Here is a 20,788-nt window from a genome sequence, read left to right as displayed (position 1 = left end):
TCCAACAGGGTCCAAATTGAGCTTGGAATTAACCACACTATTTTCTGATTTTGGGATGAGTCCTCCATTGCCTGAGTCCAATTCTGACATCAAGCAGAGGGGGCAACTCTTTCTCCAAGGTTTAATAATTTTGGGAAACTTGATTGCCATGTAATTTTTTGGGGTGTCCCCCATTCAATCAATTGTAGTCTCACTGTTTGAATGAACAGGAGATGGAATCCAAGAAAGGACAGGCTTCATATTGGTCACTTGATTACCCTGCTATATGCTCAGCTGTGTTTTACTGTAGCTATCATCCAGAGCAATGAAATGCAAGAATGCAATCTCTGTCTCTCCCACAATTTTTGGAAATTAATAGCATTTATTCAATTTAACATTGAGTCTGTTGGCAATATTTTTACCACACCTATATAAGAATTTGCTAGGGGCCACTAGGGGCTCAATCTGGACCATGGATTGCCAGTCGCCTATACCTGATATGCAGCATAGTTCTATTATAAAGGTAAAAGGACCCCTGACCATTAGGTCCAGTCGCGGATGACTCTGGGGTTGCGGCGCTCATCTCGCTTTACTGGCCGAGGAAGCCGGCGTACAGCTTCCAGGTCATGCGGCCAGCATGACTAAGCTGCTTCTGGTGAACCAGAGCAGCACACGGAAACACCGTTTACCTTCCCGCCAGAGCAGTACCTATTTATCTACTTGCACTTTGACGTGCTTTCGAACTGCTAGGATGGCAGGAGCAGGGACCAAGCAATGGGAGCTCACCCCGTCGCAGGGATTCGAACCACCGACCTTCTGATCAGCAAGCTCTAGGCTCTGTGGTTTAACCCACAGCGCCACCCGCCATATCCCAGTTCTATCATACTTTATGCTATAAATTCATTTGTCCACAAGAATCCGATAAAGGAAGGGGAAATGCAAAATCTGAAATAGCTTTGCACCTACATGAAAGAGAGATGTCGGTCTTTAAGGAGTGGTGGAACCAGACAAATACCATAGCAGCTAATATAAAGCAATTGCAGATTTCTGTTCTTTTATTGCAGCCGTTTTAGATCAGAATGTCTATCAGGCGAACACATAAAAACCCACCAGCTGCCTCTCCAAGATAATAGCTGATCATCTACATTCTCTAGTACTGTCATGAGAGACGGCAGCTACATCCTTGACAGCCTCTGCTTTTCATCTCTCTCACCAGGAGACTGTCCTAAAAGACCATTCTCTTCCAGCCTAGTATTACTGGCAATGATCTCATCTGATTGTTTTGTTTTCTCAGAGCACATCTCTCTGCCTTTTTCTGAAGTTTCGGGATATAACATCAGGCATAGAGATGAGGAGCAAATGCAAATGTCCCATTCTCGATCTCCTCTGGAGTGTTTTAAGTCAGACACATGTTCTCCCTGATATCCTCCCTTGGGAGGAGTCCCCCTTCTGCCCCATGGTTTCCTTTAACCATGGTGTATTGTTACCACTATGGCCATGGTTAGCGCTGACCAGAATCACCTTATGACCAACGCTTGCAAATCCTGTACAGATCAAAGCAAGATTATGAGGGAATTTGAGTACCCCTGTAATACAAAGGCTTGCAGTTATGCTACTATCATTATAACATACTGGCTTTCTGGTTTCCCTAAGAATTATGGTTCTTATCATTTTAAAACGAATATTGAGATTTTATATGTATATCATAAACCTTGCTATATAAATGAATGGAATACTTCATTGCTCAGGAAGTGGTCCTATTTGCAAAATACAGCAGTATGACTGCATTGCCATTTGTGCTATCAGGTCAGCATGCTACTTTCTTGTCCCCTCAAAATTTGGGCCAAAAAACCCGTGTAGAAGAGATTGCTGTCCCCCTTAACAACTACTTGATTAGCACTTCTCAAGCCAACATGTGAAGCAAAACCCAATGTCCTTAGAAATCCTCTGAATGTCACAGTGCATTTATCCAATGAGAGAGAGAGAGAGAGAGAGAGAGAGAGAGAGAGAGAGAGAGGTGGGGAGTGTGCTTTAAAATGCATTGATTAGCAAAAATTGATGTACAAAAATGCATTATTTTATGGAAATTGCACATATAGATTTGTAATGTCAAAACAGCACACCAAAATGTGTTTATTCAAAGGAATTTGCACGGAAATGCTGATTGTTTTCAAGACAACTTTTTTTAATAGGGAAAAAATAAATAAATTCTGAATTGCAACAGAAATGTGCAAAACTGACTTTAAAGATTGGGGGAAATGAGAAATTGGGCGGACCAAAATTGGTAGATTTGTCCATATCTACTTAGGAAAGACCCGTATCTCTAGAGACTCAGGTCAAGGAGAGAGATTTAATGAAGCCTATAAGTGTTTTGGGCTATACCTGTTTCCCTCAGTGATGAGCGGCTTCTCTGGGTGTGTGGTAGATACCAGCGGCACTGCAAAGTCATGTGAAGCTTCTCCCGTTCCCTCATGCAGAAGAGGGGTACCTTCCTCCTCCTCTCCCTCATGACCTTTCTTCTTGCTCCCAGCTCCAGGTGACACTCCATCAATAACATTGCCAAAATTCCCTAGAGGTACAAACCAAATATGGGAGAGGGGTAACAGAATTAGGCTACATCCAGGACGAAAGCGTTTAAACACAACCGGACAGCCAAAATGTTGCGAGCACATAAAGATAGAAAGGTTAGGTTGTTTTGGAGGAAATACCATTTGAAAATAGGATTAATGATTTACAGTATATGGATCAAGAAAGGAAGCTTAATTCTATTTGATTAATTGGGAAAATTAATTGGGTAAATGTCTAAACAGGAATTGAACATGCACGGTCGATGGAAATAGGAATGGATGGGAAAGTCTTAGAAATTAAGAAATTAGAAATTAAGAAAAAGTATTTTACTGTGAGCAGCAAAAGGAAACATCTCAATAGTCAATAGTTAAGTTGGTCTTAATTTTAAATTTGGAAAATTAATTAAAAAATCAATTGGGGAAAATAATAATAAACACAACCAGATTATAACTACGGTAGATCTTTTCCACACACAAGATACTATGGATAATGTTTGAGTTTTGAATTCTTAAAAGTTGTCCTCTTGTTGACCCTGTTTCTGAAGACTCCTGCTATACAACATCCTTGATGGTCTTAAAAGAGAATTAGACAAGTTCATCAGTGGCTACCAGCCACAGTGGCTATGGTCTACCTTCGCTGTAAGAGGCAGCCAATTTCCGGGAATCACAGGTGAGGAGGATGCTATAGGAAACCAGGTCTTTGTTCTGGCTTCCTATAGGATTCTGGTTGGCCACAGGGAGAACAAGCTTGTGGATTAGGTGAGCCTTTGGCCTGATCCAGCAGGACTCTTCTCATGCTCAAAGATTTTATTACTCTTTGCTGTGCAAATACACAAAGGAAGTCCTTTCTTGTCCAGCCTCTCCCAAGTCCATGCTTGAGTAAATATTAGACACCACCTTGTTTACTAAGGAGGCCTTTCCTTATCAGAAAAAAAACACTCTGTTCTTGAACATGGAGAATGATAAAGGTGTTACCGCAGCTACTGCATACAAACAGGGAGGGATAGCCCAGGTCAAGCAAGGCAGGGTCAAAGTAGAGACATGTAAGAACTTCCCTGTGGTTTAATGACCTGTTGGAGTCTTCCTTAAGTCTGCTTTCTGGTCTTAAATAGAAGTTAGGATGTTCATCTGTAATGCCTGCCTTATTTGTTGTTGTTTAGTCATTTAGTCGTGTCCGACTCTTCGTGACCCCATGGACCAGAGCACGCCAGGCACTCCTGTCTTCCACTGCCTCCTGCAGTTTGGTCAAACTCATGTTAATAGCTTCAAGAACACTGTCCAACCATCTCGTCCTCTGTCGTCCCCTTCTCCTTGTGCCCTCAATCTTTCCCAACATTAGGGTCTTTTCCAGGGAGTCTTCTCATCTTCTCATTCATGAGAATCTTCTCATGAAGTGGCTAAAGTATTGGAGCCTCAGCTTCAGGATCTGTCCTTCCAGGGAGCACTCAAGGCTGATTTCCTTAAGAATGGATAGGTTTGATCTTCTTGCAGTCCATGGGACTCTCAAGAGTCTCCTCCAGCACCATAATTCAAAAGCATCAATTCTTCAGCGATCAGCCTTCTTTATGGTCCAGCTCTCACATCCATACATCACTACTGGGAAAACCATAGCCTACAGTGGTGCAAAAACTAATAAAATCACTATTAGAGGGCAGATATCATGGCATCCCAGTTGAACAGAGATGATGCCCATGGAACTCTGATGAGATTAAAACCATTGGGCATGTTCTTCTATACTGCGTGTTGTATTGCAGTACCCAAAGAGAGCTAATTCAACCACTACTAAGGAAATTATCTGGCCACTCAGGAAACCTATGTTAAGTATCTCCTTGCCAACAACAATCTGAGTATCACCAGGCCTGTCGAGAAATTCAGTTTTACGGCAATGGGGACAAGACAGACTGCGGTGACAGTGATGGCCGACGAATGAGCACTGATTTTAAACTTTGGAACACAGATTTTACTTGAAGGAGTGTTATTTTTAATGTAAATAAGTTTATAGGAAATTTCTAATTACGTCCACCTCTTGATACTGATGAAGTGTATGTTTCTGTTGCTAATTTTGCTGTCTGGTCTTTGATTGCAAAAAGGATGGATTGATTGAATAAGGTTACTTGCTGAAAGTTGTGCTGATTATTTTGTTTGCCTATTGTACTACAGTTTGAGAACAACCTGACCTAGGAGGAAAACCAGGATATCAGAGCGTGTTTGATGTTCCTGCTTTCCTACTTATGACTGACAAATGTCATCTGCAATAAAAAAAATGCAAAACTTTTTCTGAGTAGGAAGTGTATTTGATTTCTCTTCAGAGCTCTGACTTGCAAAAGAGAGTGAGACAAAGGCAATATGCTTTGCAACACATTGCATGCTCACAGTCATCATATACTATTTCTAAAAAAAGAGCAAAATGAAATAATTTCCTGAGAAATGTCACTTATGCTGTTTAATTTTTTTTTAACCTTCCTCAGAATTTCCAAATATCCCTCACCAGAGAAGGCACTTCCAAATTCACCTCAGCAGAGTATATTAGCAACCTAGTTTCCTGGAATAGCTCAGTCAACAGAGCATAAGCATAAGACTCTTAATTTGAAGGTCATGGGTTCGAGTCCCTGCATTGCAGAGGGTCAGACTAGATGACCCTTAGGATACCTTCCAACTCTACAATTCTATGATTCCTAACATGTGCCAAATATTGAGGATGCCTCCAGACTGTCATTATTTTGCAGGAGGGATTCAAGAGCGTGCCACAAAATTTAGGTATGCGTATTTACAGTGGATCAAAGTACTCTGTTATCCCTGCACAACAACTCCGCTTTATAAAAGAATCAGACTCTTTGCAGTTAGGAAAGTGACAAGGAAATGCATTGAAAAGTGTGGAACAAATGGATGTTTAACAGAAAGGTGCATAAACACGATGAAAGCAACTTAGGGCAAGTACTCAGTGTCGTATAATCTGCCTGCAAACAAATGGGAATAACTGCTCAGTAAAGACTGGATACAATCTAAGCTCCATGTAAGCTTTGTGCAAGCAAATCAGGAGGAAAGCTCAATAAATAGGTCATCTGGGAGGAACCCTTTGAAATGCCCCTATTAATGAAATCATTTTTTGGTTTCCTCAAATTTCCCACAGAGGTTTCACTTGAACAGGGTCCTCCAAGTTCACTTTGAATTTTGCTACTGGAATAATATAGTGGCAAGTTTACCTTTGATGTTGTAGAACATGAATTTAAACTAATGTCTGTAGGAGAGCTATTATCAGTCTATTATGTCTGGGATACAAAAATCAGCAAGGGGAAAGTTGCTGAGTTATATGACTGTTATGTATTCAGTGGTCTGTGTTTGCCTGAGCTTGAGTCTGGACTAAGGATTCTGAGCTCCTGTGCTCTGATTCGATACATGATGTCCAATCACAGAACATTTCAGGATTTGGGCCTCTGCCATTGGCCCTTGAACTCTGAGTTGTGATTTGCAGCTTGGAAGTTTAGACAGCCAATCACGTTGGGAGTGGGAGTGGCCCAGGCTTTCAGGAATGTATATAAGCAGTTGCTTTGCCCCTGTTTCCCAGTTATGGAGTTCAATAAAGGTTCTTGCTGTTATCGCTGTGTCGTGCCTTGTGGGAACCCACCTACACTTCAATGACCCTCTTGCTCACAGAATTTAGTACACCCATCTGTATTCCCCACCACTGAAGATCCAACATCCTTATTCTGCTTCGTGGCAAAAATGTGGTGCCAGGTTTACACCAGATCCTCTAAATTCCCCCCCCCCCCCGGCCCGCAAGAGCAGTCAGATAAATCAGTTTGATAGCAACATCAGCTTGTAGATTCTCAACCATATCACCACCACCTCCTGTTTTTTTGTATGCCACTTTCCCACAAAACTGTGGCCAAAGTGGTTTACAACATATCAAGTGAACAATTTAAGCATAACAATTCAAATATATGTATGTATGTATGTATGTATGTATGTATGCATGTATATGTATATATGTATACAGTCATACCTCGGGTTGAATGTGCTTCGGGATGAGCGCATTCGAGTTGCGCTCCGCGGCAAACTGGAAGTAACAGAGCATGTTACTTCTGGGTTTCACCGCTTGCGCATGCACAGACGCTCAAAATGACGTCACATGCATGCGCAGAAGCGCCAAAACGTGACCCACGCATGCGCAGACGCGCGGACACGGGTTACGTTTGCTTCTAGATGCGAATGGGGCTCCGGAACGGATCCCGTTCGCATCTAGAGAAACCACTGTATAATAAAAAGGTAAAGGACCCCTGACAGTTAAGTCCAGTCGCAGACGACTCTGGGGTTTCAGCACTCATCTCGCTTTACTGGCCGAGGGAGCCGACATTTGTCCGCAGATAGTTTTTTCCGGGTCATGTGGTCAGCATGACTAAACCGCTTCTGGCAAAACCAGAGCAGCACACGGAAACGCTGTTTACCTTCCCGCCGGGGCGGTACCTATTTATGTACTTGCACTTTGACGTGCTTTCGAACTGCTAGGTGGGCAGGAGCAAGGACCGAGCAACGGGAGCTTACCCCGCAGTGGGGATTCGAACCACCGACCTTCTGACCAGCAAGCCCTAGGCTCAGTGGTTTAGACCACAGTGCCACCCGCGTCCCCATGTATATAATAAACAATTATAAATAATAATATCAATAAATACATACCCAGAAAATCAACCCATACAAGTTTTGTGTTAAACACTACAAATAAATAAAGCAATCTAAAACTTAGCAGCTTAAAACTAAACTGGAGAGAGAATAATACCTGACACAGAAATAAAGGAGTAGAAATAACAACATCCACACACACCAGATAATGCATCTATTTCCAATCGTTTGGATCTAAGACTCAGCCGTCCAAACAGTGTGGACACTCTCCACTCTGGCTTTCATCCAGAAGGACCTTATGGCCACTATTATCATGGGCTCTCATTCCACACAGAAGATCGTAGCTTTCCTCCTACATTCTCCCTCAAATCAGCACACATTCATCCAGCCTCGAGGTCATAAACCAAGTTTTTTTTGGGGGGGAGGACCCTTGGCTTTGCGGTGACTTTATAGCCCTTTCTCAAAATTAAAGATAAGGGTAACAGTGGAGAAACACACAAGGTATATCCCCCCCCACACACACACTTACCAACAGACACCTCAAAGCTTATTGGTTTATCTCCAACCTTCCTATCGATCATCGTAGCTTCAAAAAAGGCCCCAAAGAGAAGGAACTCCTCAAACTGCTCCTCATGGGTCTGGTAGCAGGTAGAAAGAAAGAGAGAAAGAGAGAGAAAGAGAGAGAGAAAGAGAGAGAGAGGGAGAAAGAAAGAAAGAAAGAAAGAAAGAAAGAAAGAAAGAAAGAAAGAAAGAAAGAGCGAACAGTGGGGAGAAAAAAGAACAAATTTGATTTATTTGCACATACAGCTCTCTGTAAGGGCAAGCATTGGCTCAAATAAAGAGGAACTTAGAAGAGCTGTATCCATTTTAGTCTTGCGTCATGTCAAATTTCTGAGCAGGTTTAATCTGATGCTGTCTTGAATCGACTGCCCACTCTGATGGCTGAATTTGTTAACTGTAAGAAAACGCCTATCAATGGTAACTTCTGGCCGATTCAGATTGTGGCTGTCAGCTTTTGCCATTCACTGCCTTGCACAACATTTCCTTGACCAGAGGCCTCTGGCCTTTTAAGAAATAATGCACTCTGGGAATTTGTGTTTCATGTGAATGCTGCGAACTGTGAAAGATCCTCTGACTCTTTATAGGGTCAGCAAACTTTTTCAGCAGGGGCCAGTTCACTGTCCCTCAGACCTTGTGGGGGGCTGGACTATATTTTGGAAAAAAATATATGATGCAAGAGCACCATGAGCCCCAGTGGCTGCTTACCTGTGTCTTGCAAGCGGCAAGGGCTGGCAACGGTGGCCGGACAATGAGCGGCACATGAAAGGACTCTGGAGATGGGCTGCTTAAAATGGCGGCCACTCAAGCGCTGCTGCTGCTGGCCCCAACAAAGCCCAGCCCCCTTCCTCCTCTAGGCAGGGCGGGGAGAAGCCAGGAGGAGGGAGGGAGGAGGCACCGGCACCGTGTGAGGGAGAGGGAAAGAACGCATGCACACTGGTGATCCACACGGCGATTCCCAGACCATCCATGGGCCGGATCCAGAAGGCAATTGGGCCTGATCTGGCCCACAGGCCTTAGTTTGCCTCCCCATGCTTTATAGAGCTACACAGGCCAGGGATCTGTGGGGTGAGGGAGACGCTGTGGTTTCTAAACCAGACAGGCCATAAGCAAGGTGGGGAACCCATAGCTCTACAGATGTTGTGGACTACCATAATCCCAAGCCCTTGGCCATGCTGGCTGGGACCGATGGGAGTTAGCGTCCCATAACATATGGAGGACCACAGCCTATGGGCCAACCTTGTAAATGAGATCCACTTTTCAAATTGAGCATCTTTTAAGAAAATTTACCTCAGGCAGTACATCAAAAGGCTCCACCTCCACATCTGTTGAGTTTGTTTTATCCGAAGGGGAAGGTTTTCCATCTTCAGCTCCTTTGTCTTTGTCTTTTCCCGATCCTTTTGAGCCTTTGGAGTCTTTGTCCTTGGAAGGTAGCTTTATTTCCTTGATCATCTTTGAAAACTTTGATTCGTGGGCTCCCCCGGAGAGGATCTCCACTGCCAGCTCGATCAAGAGCCGTCCCCTGAAAGAGACACCTTCGCCGTAACCTTCATTGAGCTCTTGGTGGTCGTCCATCAGGGTGTGGTTCCTGGGGGAACCATAAAGATTGATCCAAGCCGGCCCAAAGGTAGGCAAGAACCCTGAAGAAGACATATATGCAACAAACGTCAAAGGAATGTTAAAGGAACGTCAAAGGCAGGGATCTGTATACCAGCTGCTCAAAGAGGCAAATTCCTGCACTTACTCACTATTAAAATTACACATGGAGATTTAACTCTTCTTCAATAGTTGGTGTCAAATGCGCCCCAATAGTGTCAAAAAGAATAATAAAACATTTATGCAAGGTTTTTTGTTTTGTTTTTTACAACTCAATATTCCAGAGATTCCTCAAACAAAATGTGATTTGGTATTATTATTATTATTATTTATTAGAGTTTATAAAGAGAAATGAAAAACTTTTTTTATTTGGTTCAAACTAAAACATTAATCCAGAGGCAAAAAAGAGAAAGAGAAGAGGGGAGAGAGGGAGGAAGAGATAAAGAAAAAGAAATAGAAAAGTAATTAAAAGAAAGAAACAGAGAGAGAAAGTTAAGAAGCTGTACGTAAACATTATTCACTTCATCCACACCAGTGTAACACCCAATAAAGCCACTTTCTATAAACGATTTATCTTCAACCCTCAAATCCAAATGTCATTATTTCACAAAATGTGATTTGTATTGCCACGTGCTGTTACAAGCCCTCCATCCTAACTTTGGTGAAAACAGGATGTGTTTATTCTGCAAACCACCTCCCGAAACAATGAAATGATATAAAGAAGAGTTGGCCTTCAGAAGCTGGCTCTTTCTGAAAGGCTTTACTGCCCTTCCAAAGATGCTCAGACTTGGGTTCTGCTCAGCCTAAAGGGCAAGAGAGAGAGAGAGGACCAGAAATGCCTCTATGACACAGACATTTTAAACAGTCCAGAGTTGCCTTTTTAAAACCAATTCATGCATAGCTCTTCACCTTTATCTCCATCCTGTTCATTTGAGATCTTCTTCAGGTCTATGAAGTGGGTGGCTAAGGCCACGTCATTCATGCTCCCTTCGTCCCACACCTGGATTTTGACCCTTCGGCAGAGAGGGGGGAACATCTCCTTAAAGACGACCTGCTCATGCCACACGGGATCAGCACAGTTCTTCTGCACCGTAGTTCGACCCTAAAATGAAAAGTTGTAGGTTAGCTGAGGGATCGACAGGGCTAATGCACACAAAATCACCTTCAGACGTTACCGGTGGGGGAGGGAGCACTATTCTTCTGAGAGATCTGCATTGGCTCCCAGTACGTTTCCGAGCACAATTCAAAGTGTTGGTGCTGACCTTTAAAGCCCTAAATGGCCTCGGTCCTGTATACCTGAAGGAGCGTCTCCAACCCCATCGTTCAGCCCGGACACTGAGGTCCAGCACCGAGGGCCTTCTGGCGGTTCCCTCATTGCGAGAAGTGAAATTACAGGGAACCAGACAGAGGGCCTTCTCGGTAGTGGCGCCCGCCCTGTGGAACACCCTCCCTTCAGATGTGAAGGAAATAAGCAGCTATCTTATCTTTAAAAGACATCTGAAGGCAGCCCTGTTTAGGGAAGTTTCTAATATTTAATGCTGCATTGTTTTTAACACTCGACTGGAAGCTGCCCAGAGTTGCTAGGGAAACTCAGCCAGATGGGCGGGGTATAAGTAATAAATTATTATTATTATTATTATTATTATTATTATTATTATTATTATTCTGATCCTGTGCATGTTAGTGCTAAGGATTGCAGAATTGGAGCGATTCTCACATGCTAGTAGTGTCTGCTTGCATGGATATTATCACGCAATCACCTTACCCCCAAATGCGCCCCCTCGACCACTTCAGTCAGTGGAACAGGCACTGCTACAAGTGACACATGACACCCATTTCACATTTGTGAGAGCTGTCTTGTGATGTGGCAGTGCCTGTACAGTACTCTGCAACGGCCTGCCTGTTGACATTAAAGGTACCCCTGACCATTAGGTCCAGTCACGGACGACTCTGGGGTTGCGGCGCTCATCTCACTCTATAAGCCGAGGGAGCTGGCATTTGTCTGCAGACAGCTTCCGGGTCATGTGGCCAGCATCACTAAGCCGCTTCTGGTGCAATCAGAGCAGTGCACAGAACCGCCGTTTACCTTCCCGCCGGAGCGGTACCTATTTATCTACTTGCACTATGAGTGCTTTCGAACTGCTAGGTGGGCAGGAGCTGGGCCCGAACAATGGGAGCTCACCCCATCACGGGGATTCGAACCTCCAACCTTCTGATCAGCAAGCCCAAGGCTCTGTGGTTTAGACCACAGCGCCACCAGCATCCCTCTGTTGACATTAGGCAAGCACTTTTGTTGCTACTCTATTCAGCACCCACGAAAAGCATGGGCTGCCTGCTTGAAGCAATCTAGAGGGGACAAGCAAGCATTTGTCTTGACAGAATGCACGTTTCTTGTGCAAGCTGTGAAGAACAGGAGGGCAGCCAGTGGTGGAGGGTTTTTTTTTTTGCCATGGGTGAAGATCCTGTTGCAAAAGGGAATGTGGGTGAAGAACCAGTTGGGTGGAAATGGCACAGAAGCAGAGGCTGGCCAAGCATTTTTCAAAGGAACCTTCAGAGCAGTTTGACAGTGGAACAGATTGTCAAGAGGAATGATGAGCTCTCCTTCGCTGGAGGTGTTTTAAGCAGAGGATGGGCAGCCATCTGTCAGGGTTGCTGTAGTTGCAAGATTCCTGGACGAGATGACCTTCAAGATCCCTTCCAACTCTGACATTCCATGTTCCCATTATTAAATTACTTGATGGGTGCATAACTCCTGGCCTGGGATGCCTCCAGATTGTCAGTATTCTGCATGATGGATTCAAGGTCATACTGAATCCTAAGGTTTGCCTATGTAAGGGGATCAAAGTGCTCTGACACCCTAGCACAGCAAATCCACCTTTGGACTTCAGCGCACACTGCTAGCAAAATACATTTTGGTGCCATAAAACTGATTGCCCGCTAAGTGTACTGATGTCATACCAATGTCATATACTGTACCATGCAAACACAATAAAAAAAGGGATTAAATATTGCAAGGAATCCCAATCCGATCTGGATTATGTTCCAGCCCTCTTTGTTACAAACTCTGATTGGTTGGTGTTGGTGTTGACCTTTTTCATTCTCATTTCATTTATTACGGCCATAGGCCCATACAGGTAAAAACAACACATAAATAACAGCTTGTGCCGTAGGGGGGGGGGGAGCAATCGCTAAAACACCACTATAACAATAAAATACTATAAAATGGAAAGGCATACTACGCCTTAATTTGCTTGTAGTGCTCCTTGGCGTCGCTTTTGGGAAAGGACAGCAACTAGGAACCTAGCCACCTTCAGGGTCGTGTGGGTATCCTTGTCCTGCAAGATTTGGGCAAGGTGGAATTTTGGTGGGGTACCCTCTAGTTTCTGTATGATTGATCCCAACAAATTTGCCCGTGGCACATTGAACAAATGTTGACCTTTAAAGTCCTAAACGGCTTTAAGGAACATCTCCATGCCCATTGTTCAGCTTGGACACTGAGTTATGAGGGACTTCTGGTGGTTCCCTCACTGTGAGAAGTGAAGATACAGGGAACCAGGCAGGGAAGCTACAGGGAACACTCCCCTCTCCCCACCCATCAAATGTCAAACAGATAAACAACGACATAACTTTTAGAAGACATCTGAAAGCAATCCTGTATTGGGAGGTTCTTGGTGTTTGATGTTTTCCGTGTTTTTATTATGTTGGAAGCTGCCCAGAGTGGCTAGGGCAACCTAGTCAGATGGGTGGGTTATAAGTATATTATTATTATTATTATTATTATTATTATTATTATTATTATTATTTATACCACTTTAATGGTTACAGTATCTGCCAAAGAATCCCGACAGCTGTTGCCTGGTGACAAGGCAGCTAATCAACCAACCAACACGAAAAGGTTGCATGTGTGATCACGTTGACCCACTTACCATTAGACCTGCAAATGTGACCACCACAAATGGATCCACAAGGTCCTTGCTGTCGCCCATGAAGGCTTTTGTTACGTTGGCCATGATGCTTGAGTTCATTTTGGGAAGCCCTTCAGCTTTGTAGATTCTCACGTAAAATCTGGCCCAAGGCCTTTCTGATGGAAATCCTTTGGGTATCAAGAGGTTCCTGCAGAAAATGAAAAAAGACCAGTTCTCTGAAGAAAGCTAAGTGATTTCAAAAAAATAATAATATATGTTTGCTCAGACTTAGGAACAAACTAGACAAGATACTGTTCATGCAATAAGTAATTATGTAGATTTATTAATTTAAAAAAGCAAGTATAGAAGGGGCTGATCCAGATCAGGACTCTGGGAGTGGAGAAGGAAAGCTTTGCCGTACCCATCCCCATTGTAGTCTTGATCCTAATGGGCGGGGGGGGGCATGCCTGCTATTTACCTTTTAAAGGTCATTCATGCAATTGCTAATTTCATTTCAATTTCATTCATACACTTCCATTCTGCAAAAGCACCCAAGGTGGTTTACATTTAAAAACCACAGTTGCCAGGGTCCCCCAGGGAGAAAGAATGACCGTAGCCAGTTCATGTTTGGCATATAAATAACTCCCCTGCGGCAGGGAGGGTTTGCCTCTTTTGCCCAGGGCTAAGTAAGATACCAGTCGAGAGAAGCCATTTCACAGGCTTTTGCATTGCAACTGCCATCTATATATGTCAGAGTCAGAACGCCGGCAAGATGGTAATTAAGTTGTGGCCGTACTTCTCTATCTGCTCTTCTGCATCACTTGCTTTCTGAGTGGCTTGCAGCGTGTCTCCTTTCCCTGCGACACTGATGTCGCACTTCAGATATCCTTTGGTTCCTGTCCTGATGTCCGCAGGGTCTGTGAGGACAGCCCACTTGTCACAAAACTGATGACCTGGAAATGAAACATACAAGCATGAATGGTCCACAGGAGAGCTTCTGAAATCATTGCCTCTTGGGGAAGGGGTAGGGGGAGAGATGTGCATTAGCAGCCAGCAAATCACCAGCAATAACTATTCTTTCTGCTCCGTGAACAAAATTGGAAACACTCTGGAAAGTAAATGTATTTCATTTATTCAAAATGTTCTTAACCTGCCTGTCAAGGTTCTGTTTTGCTTTTGCAAACAAAACCCTCCCATTGTGGCTTCTTAGCAGCACATCAAATGAGCAAATGAAGAATAAACCCTTATCAAGACCCATCAGGTACTGGAAAGGCCATAGCTTAGTGGTAGAGAATCTGTTTTGCATGCAGAGGGTTCAAACGCCATCTTCTTCAGTTAGAAGCTGTGGCGCCCTCCATAGTGGAGTGTCAGGGATTGGCTGGACGAGGAAGAACCGCCTGCCCAAGAGCCCACCCCCCCAGGAAGGGCACAGAAGACAATGACTTGGATCAGTGGTCCCCAAACTAAGGCCCACAGGCCAGATAAGGCCCAAGGGACTCATTTGTCCAGCCTGCGGCGACCCCCACTGCCCGCTGGTTCTGCCCGCTCTTATCGGCGCTGCGCAGCTGCCCACTTTCAACTAAGTTTGTTCTGGGTATTTTTTTTATTCATTTCAACTGCGTCAGACCAACATGACTACCTACCTGAATCTTACATACAGTGGACGCTCAGGTTGCGAACGTGATCCGTGCGGGATGCATGTTCGCAACCTGCAGCGTTCGCAACCTGCAGCGGCGCGTCTGCACTCGCGCGGGTTGCGATTCGGTGCTTCTGCGCATGTGCAAAGTGCAATTTAGTGCTTCTGCGCATGCGCGGCCGCCGAAACCTGGAAGTAACCTGTTCCGGTACTTCCAGGTTTTGGTGGGTCCTTAACCGAAAAAACACAACCTGAAGCATCTGTAACCCAAGGTATGACTGTAGTCTGTTTGCCATGAGCACCCTGTAGTCTAATTTTTGTTTCCCGCCCGCCCCAATGGCAAACCATACGCTCAGAGATTCTGTGAATCAGCCTTGAGATACAACTGTAAACAAGATCACTAATTAACAAAAGAAGGGCCAAGTTGAAACTGCGTATCTTACCTGGCTCATTGTAAACGGTCCCCAGATCTACTTTAAAGGAGCCGATCAATATACTCCCTATCAGCTTGTTATGCATAACCTGTTGGAGGAAGATGCATGAAGGATTATATGCTTGGTACATGAAGCATTTACAGAACAGAGATCAAATACTATTCATGTTGATAATAGAAGGAGCCTAGCATTTTTAATACTAGGCAGTGAAAACCTTGTATGTTGTAACTAATTCCTGGCTCTGGTTCTTTATCATACTCTAGCACAGAGTTTCTCAAACTTGGGTCTCAGCTGTTTTGGGACTACAATTCCCATCATCCCTGACCACTGGTCCTGCTAGCTAGGGATGATGGGAGTTGTAGTCCAACAACAGCTGGAGAGCCAGGTTTGGGAAACCCTGCTCTCGCATGACCAAGAAAGGGTGCAATTCAACCCACCTCACCCTGTCCCTCTTCCCACAATGAACGTAAGAATGGCACAATGGGTCAGTGCATCTGGCTGTTAACCAGGGACAGCTGTGGGCAGAATTCCTGCTTTGCAGGGGGTGGGCTAGATGACCCTCAGGGTCCCTTCCAACTCTACATTTCTGTGATCAGAAGAGCCTGTTAATCACGCTAATGGCCCATCTAGACCAGAGTCATTTTCTTATAGTGGGAAACCCACAAGAAGGACCTGAGCAGAAGAGTACTCTCTGTTCTTGTGACTTCCAGCAACTGGTAGTCAGAAGCATTGCTAACCCTGACCAAGGCAAATAGATTTTTTTTTAAAATAAAACAATCACAAATTTGATTTGAAGATGAATAAAGATTTCTGCCAAGCATTCTGCAATTTGTTCCCACGGAGTGCCTATTTGTCTCATTTTTTCCATTTTATTCCATTGACACATTTGATTTGCAAAGCAATACAGCACGGTAACTAAAATGAATATTTGATTATCACCACAGTAAGCTTTATTATCCAGGCAGCAAGTTAATGTGTCCTCTCAGCAATCAAGAATGATCCTCAACCAAGACAAATCCCCGAGTCTCAACAAAGGAGACATGGTTTTTACATTAGCTGAGAATCTGACATACTTCCTTATAGTCTGAGTTCTGTTGAGTTTTACAGCCTGGCCTTAAGTGCTGTGTTAAGGGAGCCATGCAAAATGCAAGAACCAAGAAGCAGAAAAAAGACTTGGTAATTTAATAGATGATTGCAATTACTGTTTACCTCCAAGACGAAAAGGCAATGTTAAAAATGCATGAGCAAAACTATCCGTATAAAAATGGTCAAAACAGTTTTCTGTTTGTCCAGCTACAAGTCTCCCCTCTCTTTTATATAATTGAGAAATCTGATCTCATCACTTCTTTGGTCATCATTCTCCACGCTTCCTGGTTCAGAAAAACAAATCGTTTCTGGCCAACTAAAGATGCATATACTCACAGAGATCTTGATAATTTTGTCAAAGAGATGTACTTGGGGTCCAATGAAGTCAAACACAAAATACTGTGGGAAGAAAAAACCACAGAATTTCAAGTTAATATATATTACATCTCTCTCTCACAGAAGTCTCAGCCACTCTCAAACTACGGTCCTCAGGATTCTTTATGGAAGACCATAAAGCAGGGGGCAGAGTTGGCTTTGACTTTATTTATTCATTTACGGACACAAAACCAAGCCAGTTCTTGGCACATTGGGGTGGCCAACGTGGTGCCCTCTGCATGTTTTTGAACTTCAGCTTCCATCAGCCCCATCCAACATGGCCGGTGCTCAGGGGTGATGGCAACTGGGAGTTCAACCGCATCCAGAAGACACTGCAATGACTACCCCCAGAGTACTGTGTGATAGAGAAAAGTGCATACTTCATTGTAAAACGGTGAATTGGTTCCTTCTTTGACGGTTGTCTGCTTCTTTTCATCGCCAATTTCAATAATCACCACGGGATCTATGTTCTCACCAACGAGTTGGCGGGCTTCAATGATGGTTATGGCAATCTGTGAGGATGAAATGAAGGATATGCTTGTAGCTTCCTACTGAGGGAGGCTTCAATCGTTTGTTATAGGAATGGACAACCTCCCTGCCCCAATTTACCTGATAATTCTGTGATTTCACCTCGCCTTCATGGACCTTTGACTCCACCTTCGCTCTGTTTCCATTTCAGAACACAAGGACATGGGTCAGCCTTTAAGATGTTGTGCCTTTTCCATCTTTTAACAACTAGAATGTGATTCAGCTTAGCACCTATACTGTTACGAGTTATAGCAGGGGTCACCAACCTACGGCCCAGGGGCTGGATAAGGCCTGAGGGACTTGTTTATCCAGCCCACAGCGACCCCCGCTGCCGCCCACCTCCACCTGCTCATAGCGGCGCAGCATGGCACAGCACAGGGACGCACTTCTGGGTCAGAGGAGCACTGGAAATAGCTTGTGTGCGTGCGCACAAGCCTCTTCCAACCCGGATGTGCACGGAAATAGCATTTTCCAGTGCACATCTGGGTCAGAGGAGGCCCATGCGCATGCACACAAGCTATTTCCGGTGTTCCTCCAACCCGGAAGTGCGCCGGAAATAGCGCATGTGCTCGTGTATGGGCGCATGCTCCCCTGCCCTCCAGCCCGCTACGCAATCGTTGCTCGAAACACCAGCCCAAGGGAAGGAAAGCTTGGAGAACCCTGAGTTATAGTTAAAGGCGGGAATAAAGAAGGATTTCATCTGGTTTGCATTTTTAAGCTAAATTGCATCTCCCAGATTAATATACAGATTGGGACAGCATTCTCAATTAGATTTTGCATTTATATGAATTACATGGTACAGAGCTCAACTAAAAGAAATGCACCAAAATGCCTAGATTGGGGTTTCCCAGTCTTGGGTCTCCAACTCTTGTTGGACTAAAACTCTCATCATCTATAGCTAGCAGGGCCAGCAGCCAAGAATTATGTGAATTGTAGTCCAAAAACAACTGGAGACCCAAACCCTGGCCTAGATAGATCATTGGTGGCTCCTACAAACTAGTGTGAAAATTGAGGTCATGACGGCCGAAGAACAGAAATGCAGCATTTCATAAGTGACCCTCAGAACCAGCTACTGTGTGAAGACATGGCGGGCCTCAGCTCAACTACTAGCTAAGACCAGTCAGCAAGCTTGACAGACAACCCAGAATTTTGGACAGAAACCAAGGATTGTCAGCTGGCCTGGTCTACCCTATCTTTCTTAAGAAGCTTCCTTGCTGGTCCAGCTGATCTCCCTACAGTTGCTGTAAAACTCTATGGTTGGTGGTGTGCTGACAGGGATTATTACCATATGTGGAATAACACCTACATGATAGGGATGGAGAGAGATTTGATTGAGTTTGCATTTAAAGACAAATCTATCCAGTTTTCTAAAAACATGCTGCAAAACAAAACACAGCCATTCTTTGAAATCTGAATTTTGCAATGCAGTTCTCCTGCCAAGTCATGTGTACAAAAATGCATATACTTGGGTAAAATGTGCATAGAAACACATGATATTAGGAAGAATTGCTTTGCAACAATGTGCACAATAGGGGACATTGCATAAAAAAAGTGTGTGTTAGGAGAAATTTGCAGTAAGATTCTGGTGAGTTTTCACAAGGACTTTTGAAAAACAAATAAATCACAAACTGATATGGAAATGTGGAGAGCTGAACTTGAGACTGGAAAAAAATGAGGAACAGAGAAAGAAATGGACAGATTCAACCAGCACTCTTTGGGATTTTGGGGTTAGCTCAACGAAAAAAGGAAATATTAGGCATGTACAGGGGCCTGTTTGCTTGCTACGCAGATGGTTTTATTTCTTCACTTTATATCACTGTCAGAGAAACATCGCTCCATTTACTTTGCAGCTTTAGCTATAAAACAGATTTTGAAGGTTGGTCCAATTTCCACTGGAGTCAGCAGCTGCCCTTATTCTGACAACAACGAAGTCTACATCCAAGACCATTGATCTCTTTGTTTCTGTGAAAGGCTGTGACAATTACTGTCCATTCTCCACGCCATGTTTGTTGACAGGGCGTATTCCTGGTTCTCCTCCCATCATTCTCTCCTACCCCAGACTTCCATCTAGTGACAGTTCTGTCTCGTGGCGACAACATTTTGCTGACAAGGACATCCCATTAGACTGTGTATAAGCACAATGACCAAGAGATAGGCTATTTGAGCACACTGGCGTTCTGTCATTGACCGTGTCAACAGCAGCAGTGCCTTCCTCAAGGGCAGAGGGACTGGGCGGCCATTTTGTGACCCTGCAGCACAATACCTCTTCTGGGGAGGCCCTGAGGCACCAAAGCTACTGGTGGAGGCTGAGTCATCATACATATTTTCACCCTCTTCCCCATCTTGACCTGTAAGGAACTCCTGATGTAGGCTATCGGTGTCATCAGGCTCACCTGAGAAAGAAAGAAAGAAAGAAAGAAAGAAAGAAAGAAAGAAAGAAAGAAAGAAAGAGTGATTCACCTGTACATATAGACTCTGGGGCGGTACCCAACAAAACAGTTCTGCTAGTCCAAGGAGTTTTAGCTGTGCTGCTATGGACTTTCCCACTGCATACCCCATAAATCTGTAAATGGGTTGGGGAAAACCCAGGAACAGATTTAGAGGGTGTGTGGGATGTGCGTAGAAAGAAGAGGGTGAGCAGCTAAACCTTCTTGCACTAGTACAACTGTTTCATTGGACACAGACTTAGAGATTATAATAATAATAATTTATTATTTATACCCCGCCCATCTGGCTGAGTTTCCCCAGCCACCCTGGGCGGCTTCCAATCGAGTGTTAAAATCAATACAGCATTAAATATTAAAAACTTCCCTAAACAGGGCTGCCTTTAGATGTCTTTTAAAGATAAGATAGTTGCTTATTTCCTTGACATCTGATGGGAGGGCGTTCCACAGGGCGGGCACCACTACCAAGAAGGCCCTCTGTCTGGTTCCCTGTAACTTGACTTCTCGCAATGAGGGAACCGCCAGAAGGCCCTTGGCGCTAGACCTCAGTGTCCAGGCTGAACGATGGGGGTGGAGACGCTCCTTCAGGTATACAGGACCAAAGGCATTTCAATTTAGTCACTTGCCAGTAGGGATACACAGCCCCTGCTTGTTGCTGTTCAGATCCCACATTCCTCAGCCAGTCCTTATGCACCATCGCATATCTGTCAACTGCCCTGGAAAAACCCATACATTTTCCCCCACAAGAACATGGTGGCCATTTTGGATGGCCTTGCTCTTGTGCGATTTCAGGTCAAGATCTTGCCCCCAAAAAACATTTTTTGAGGGGGTCGACAATCTTGTGTGGCACACTAAAACACATATTTTTGGCTGCCATGCCCGAAAAAGTGCCTTTTCCAGGACTGCGATCTCGCACAGGTCATGTGTCTGTCTTGCATGGGATTTCAGACCCGGAATATGGTGTCCTGGATTTCGGCCTCACTGTGTTGGAGGGTATGCCATCAATAACAGCCCTATGACCTGAAACTCGGAACATCCAACAGGTGCTAGATGTTTTATGAAC

At 44.3% G+C, this 20,788-nt stretch overlaps 1 protein-coding gene across 2 annotated transcripts in view; it reads right to left on the bottom strand.

Moving 5' to 3' along the window:
- The window catches only part of FER1L6 (fer-1 like family member 6), a 117,348-nt gene that overhangs the window by 72,383 nt on the left and 24,177 nt on the right, over positions 1 to 20,788 (bottom strand). For both annotated transcript variants that reach the window (XM_083621804.1, XM_083621803.1), the window contains exons 3-13: positions 19,545 to 19,674; positions 17,363 to 17,417; positions 17,134 to 17,265; positions 16,715 to 16,777; positions 15,302 to 15,380; positions 14,019 to 14,175; positions 13,244 to 13,430; positions 10,227 to 10,419; positions 9,012 to 9,361; positions 7,693 to 7,801; positions 2,362 to 2,548 (exon numbers count right to left, since the gene is read on the bottom strand). In XM_083621804.1, the coding sequence (XP_083477930.1) occupies positions 2,362 to 2,548; positions 7,693 to 7,801; positions 9,012 to 9,361; positions 10,227 to 10,419; positions 13,244 to 13,430; positions 14,019 to 14,175; positions 15,302 to 15,380; positions 16,715 to 16,777; positions 17,134 to 17,265; positions 17,363 to 17,417; positions 19,545 to 19,674 (1,642 nt within the window). The remainder of the gene's footprint in view (positions 1 to 2,361; positions 2,549 to 7,692; positions 7,802 to 9,011; positions 9,362 to 10,226; positions 10,420 to 13,243; positions 13,431 to 14,018; positions 14,176 to 15,301; positions 15,381 to 16,714; positions 16,778 to 17,133; positions 17,266 to 17,362; positions 17,418 to 19,544; positions 19,675 to 20,788) is intronic.

Source organism: Podarcis filfolensis (genome assembly GCF_964270895.1).
Source record: "Podarcis filfolensis genome assembly, chromosome: 7".
Taxonomy (NCBI): domain Eukaryota; kingdom Metazoa; phylum Chordata; class Lepidosauria; order Squamata; family Lacertidae; genus Podarcis; species Podarcis filfolensis.
Note: the sequence above shows the minus strand (reverse complement) of the source record. Positions and strands in the feature narration are given on the sequence as shown.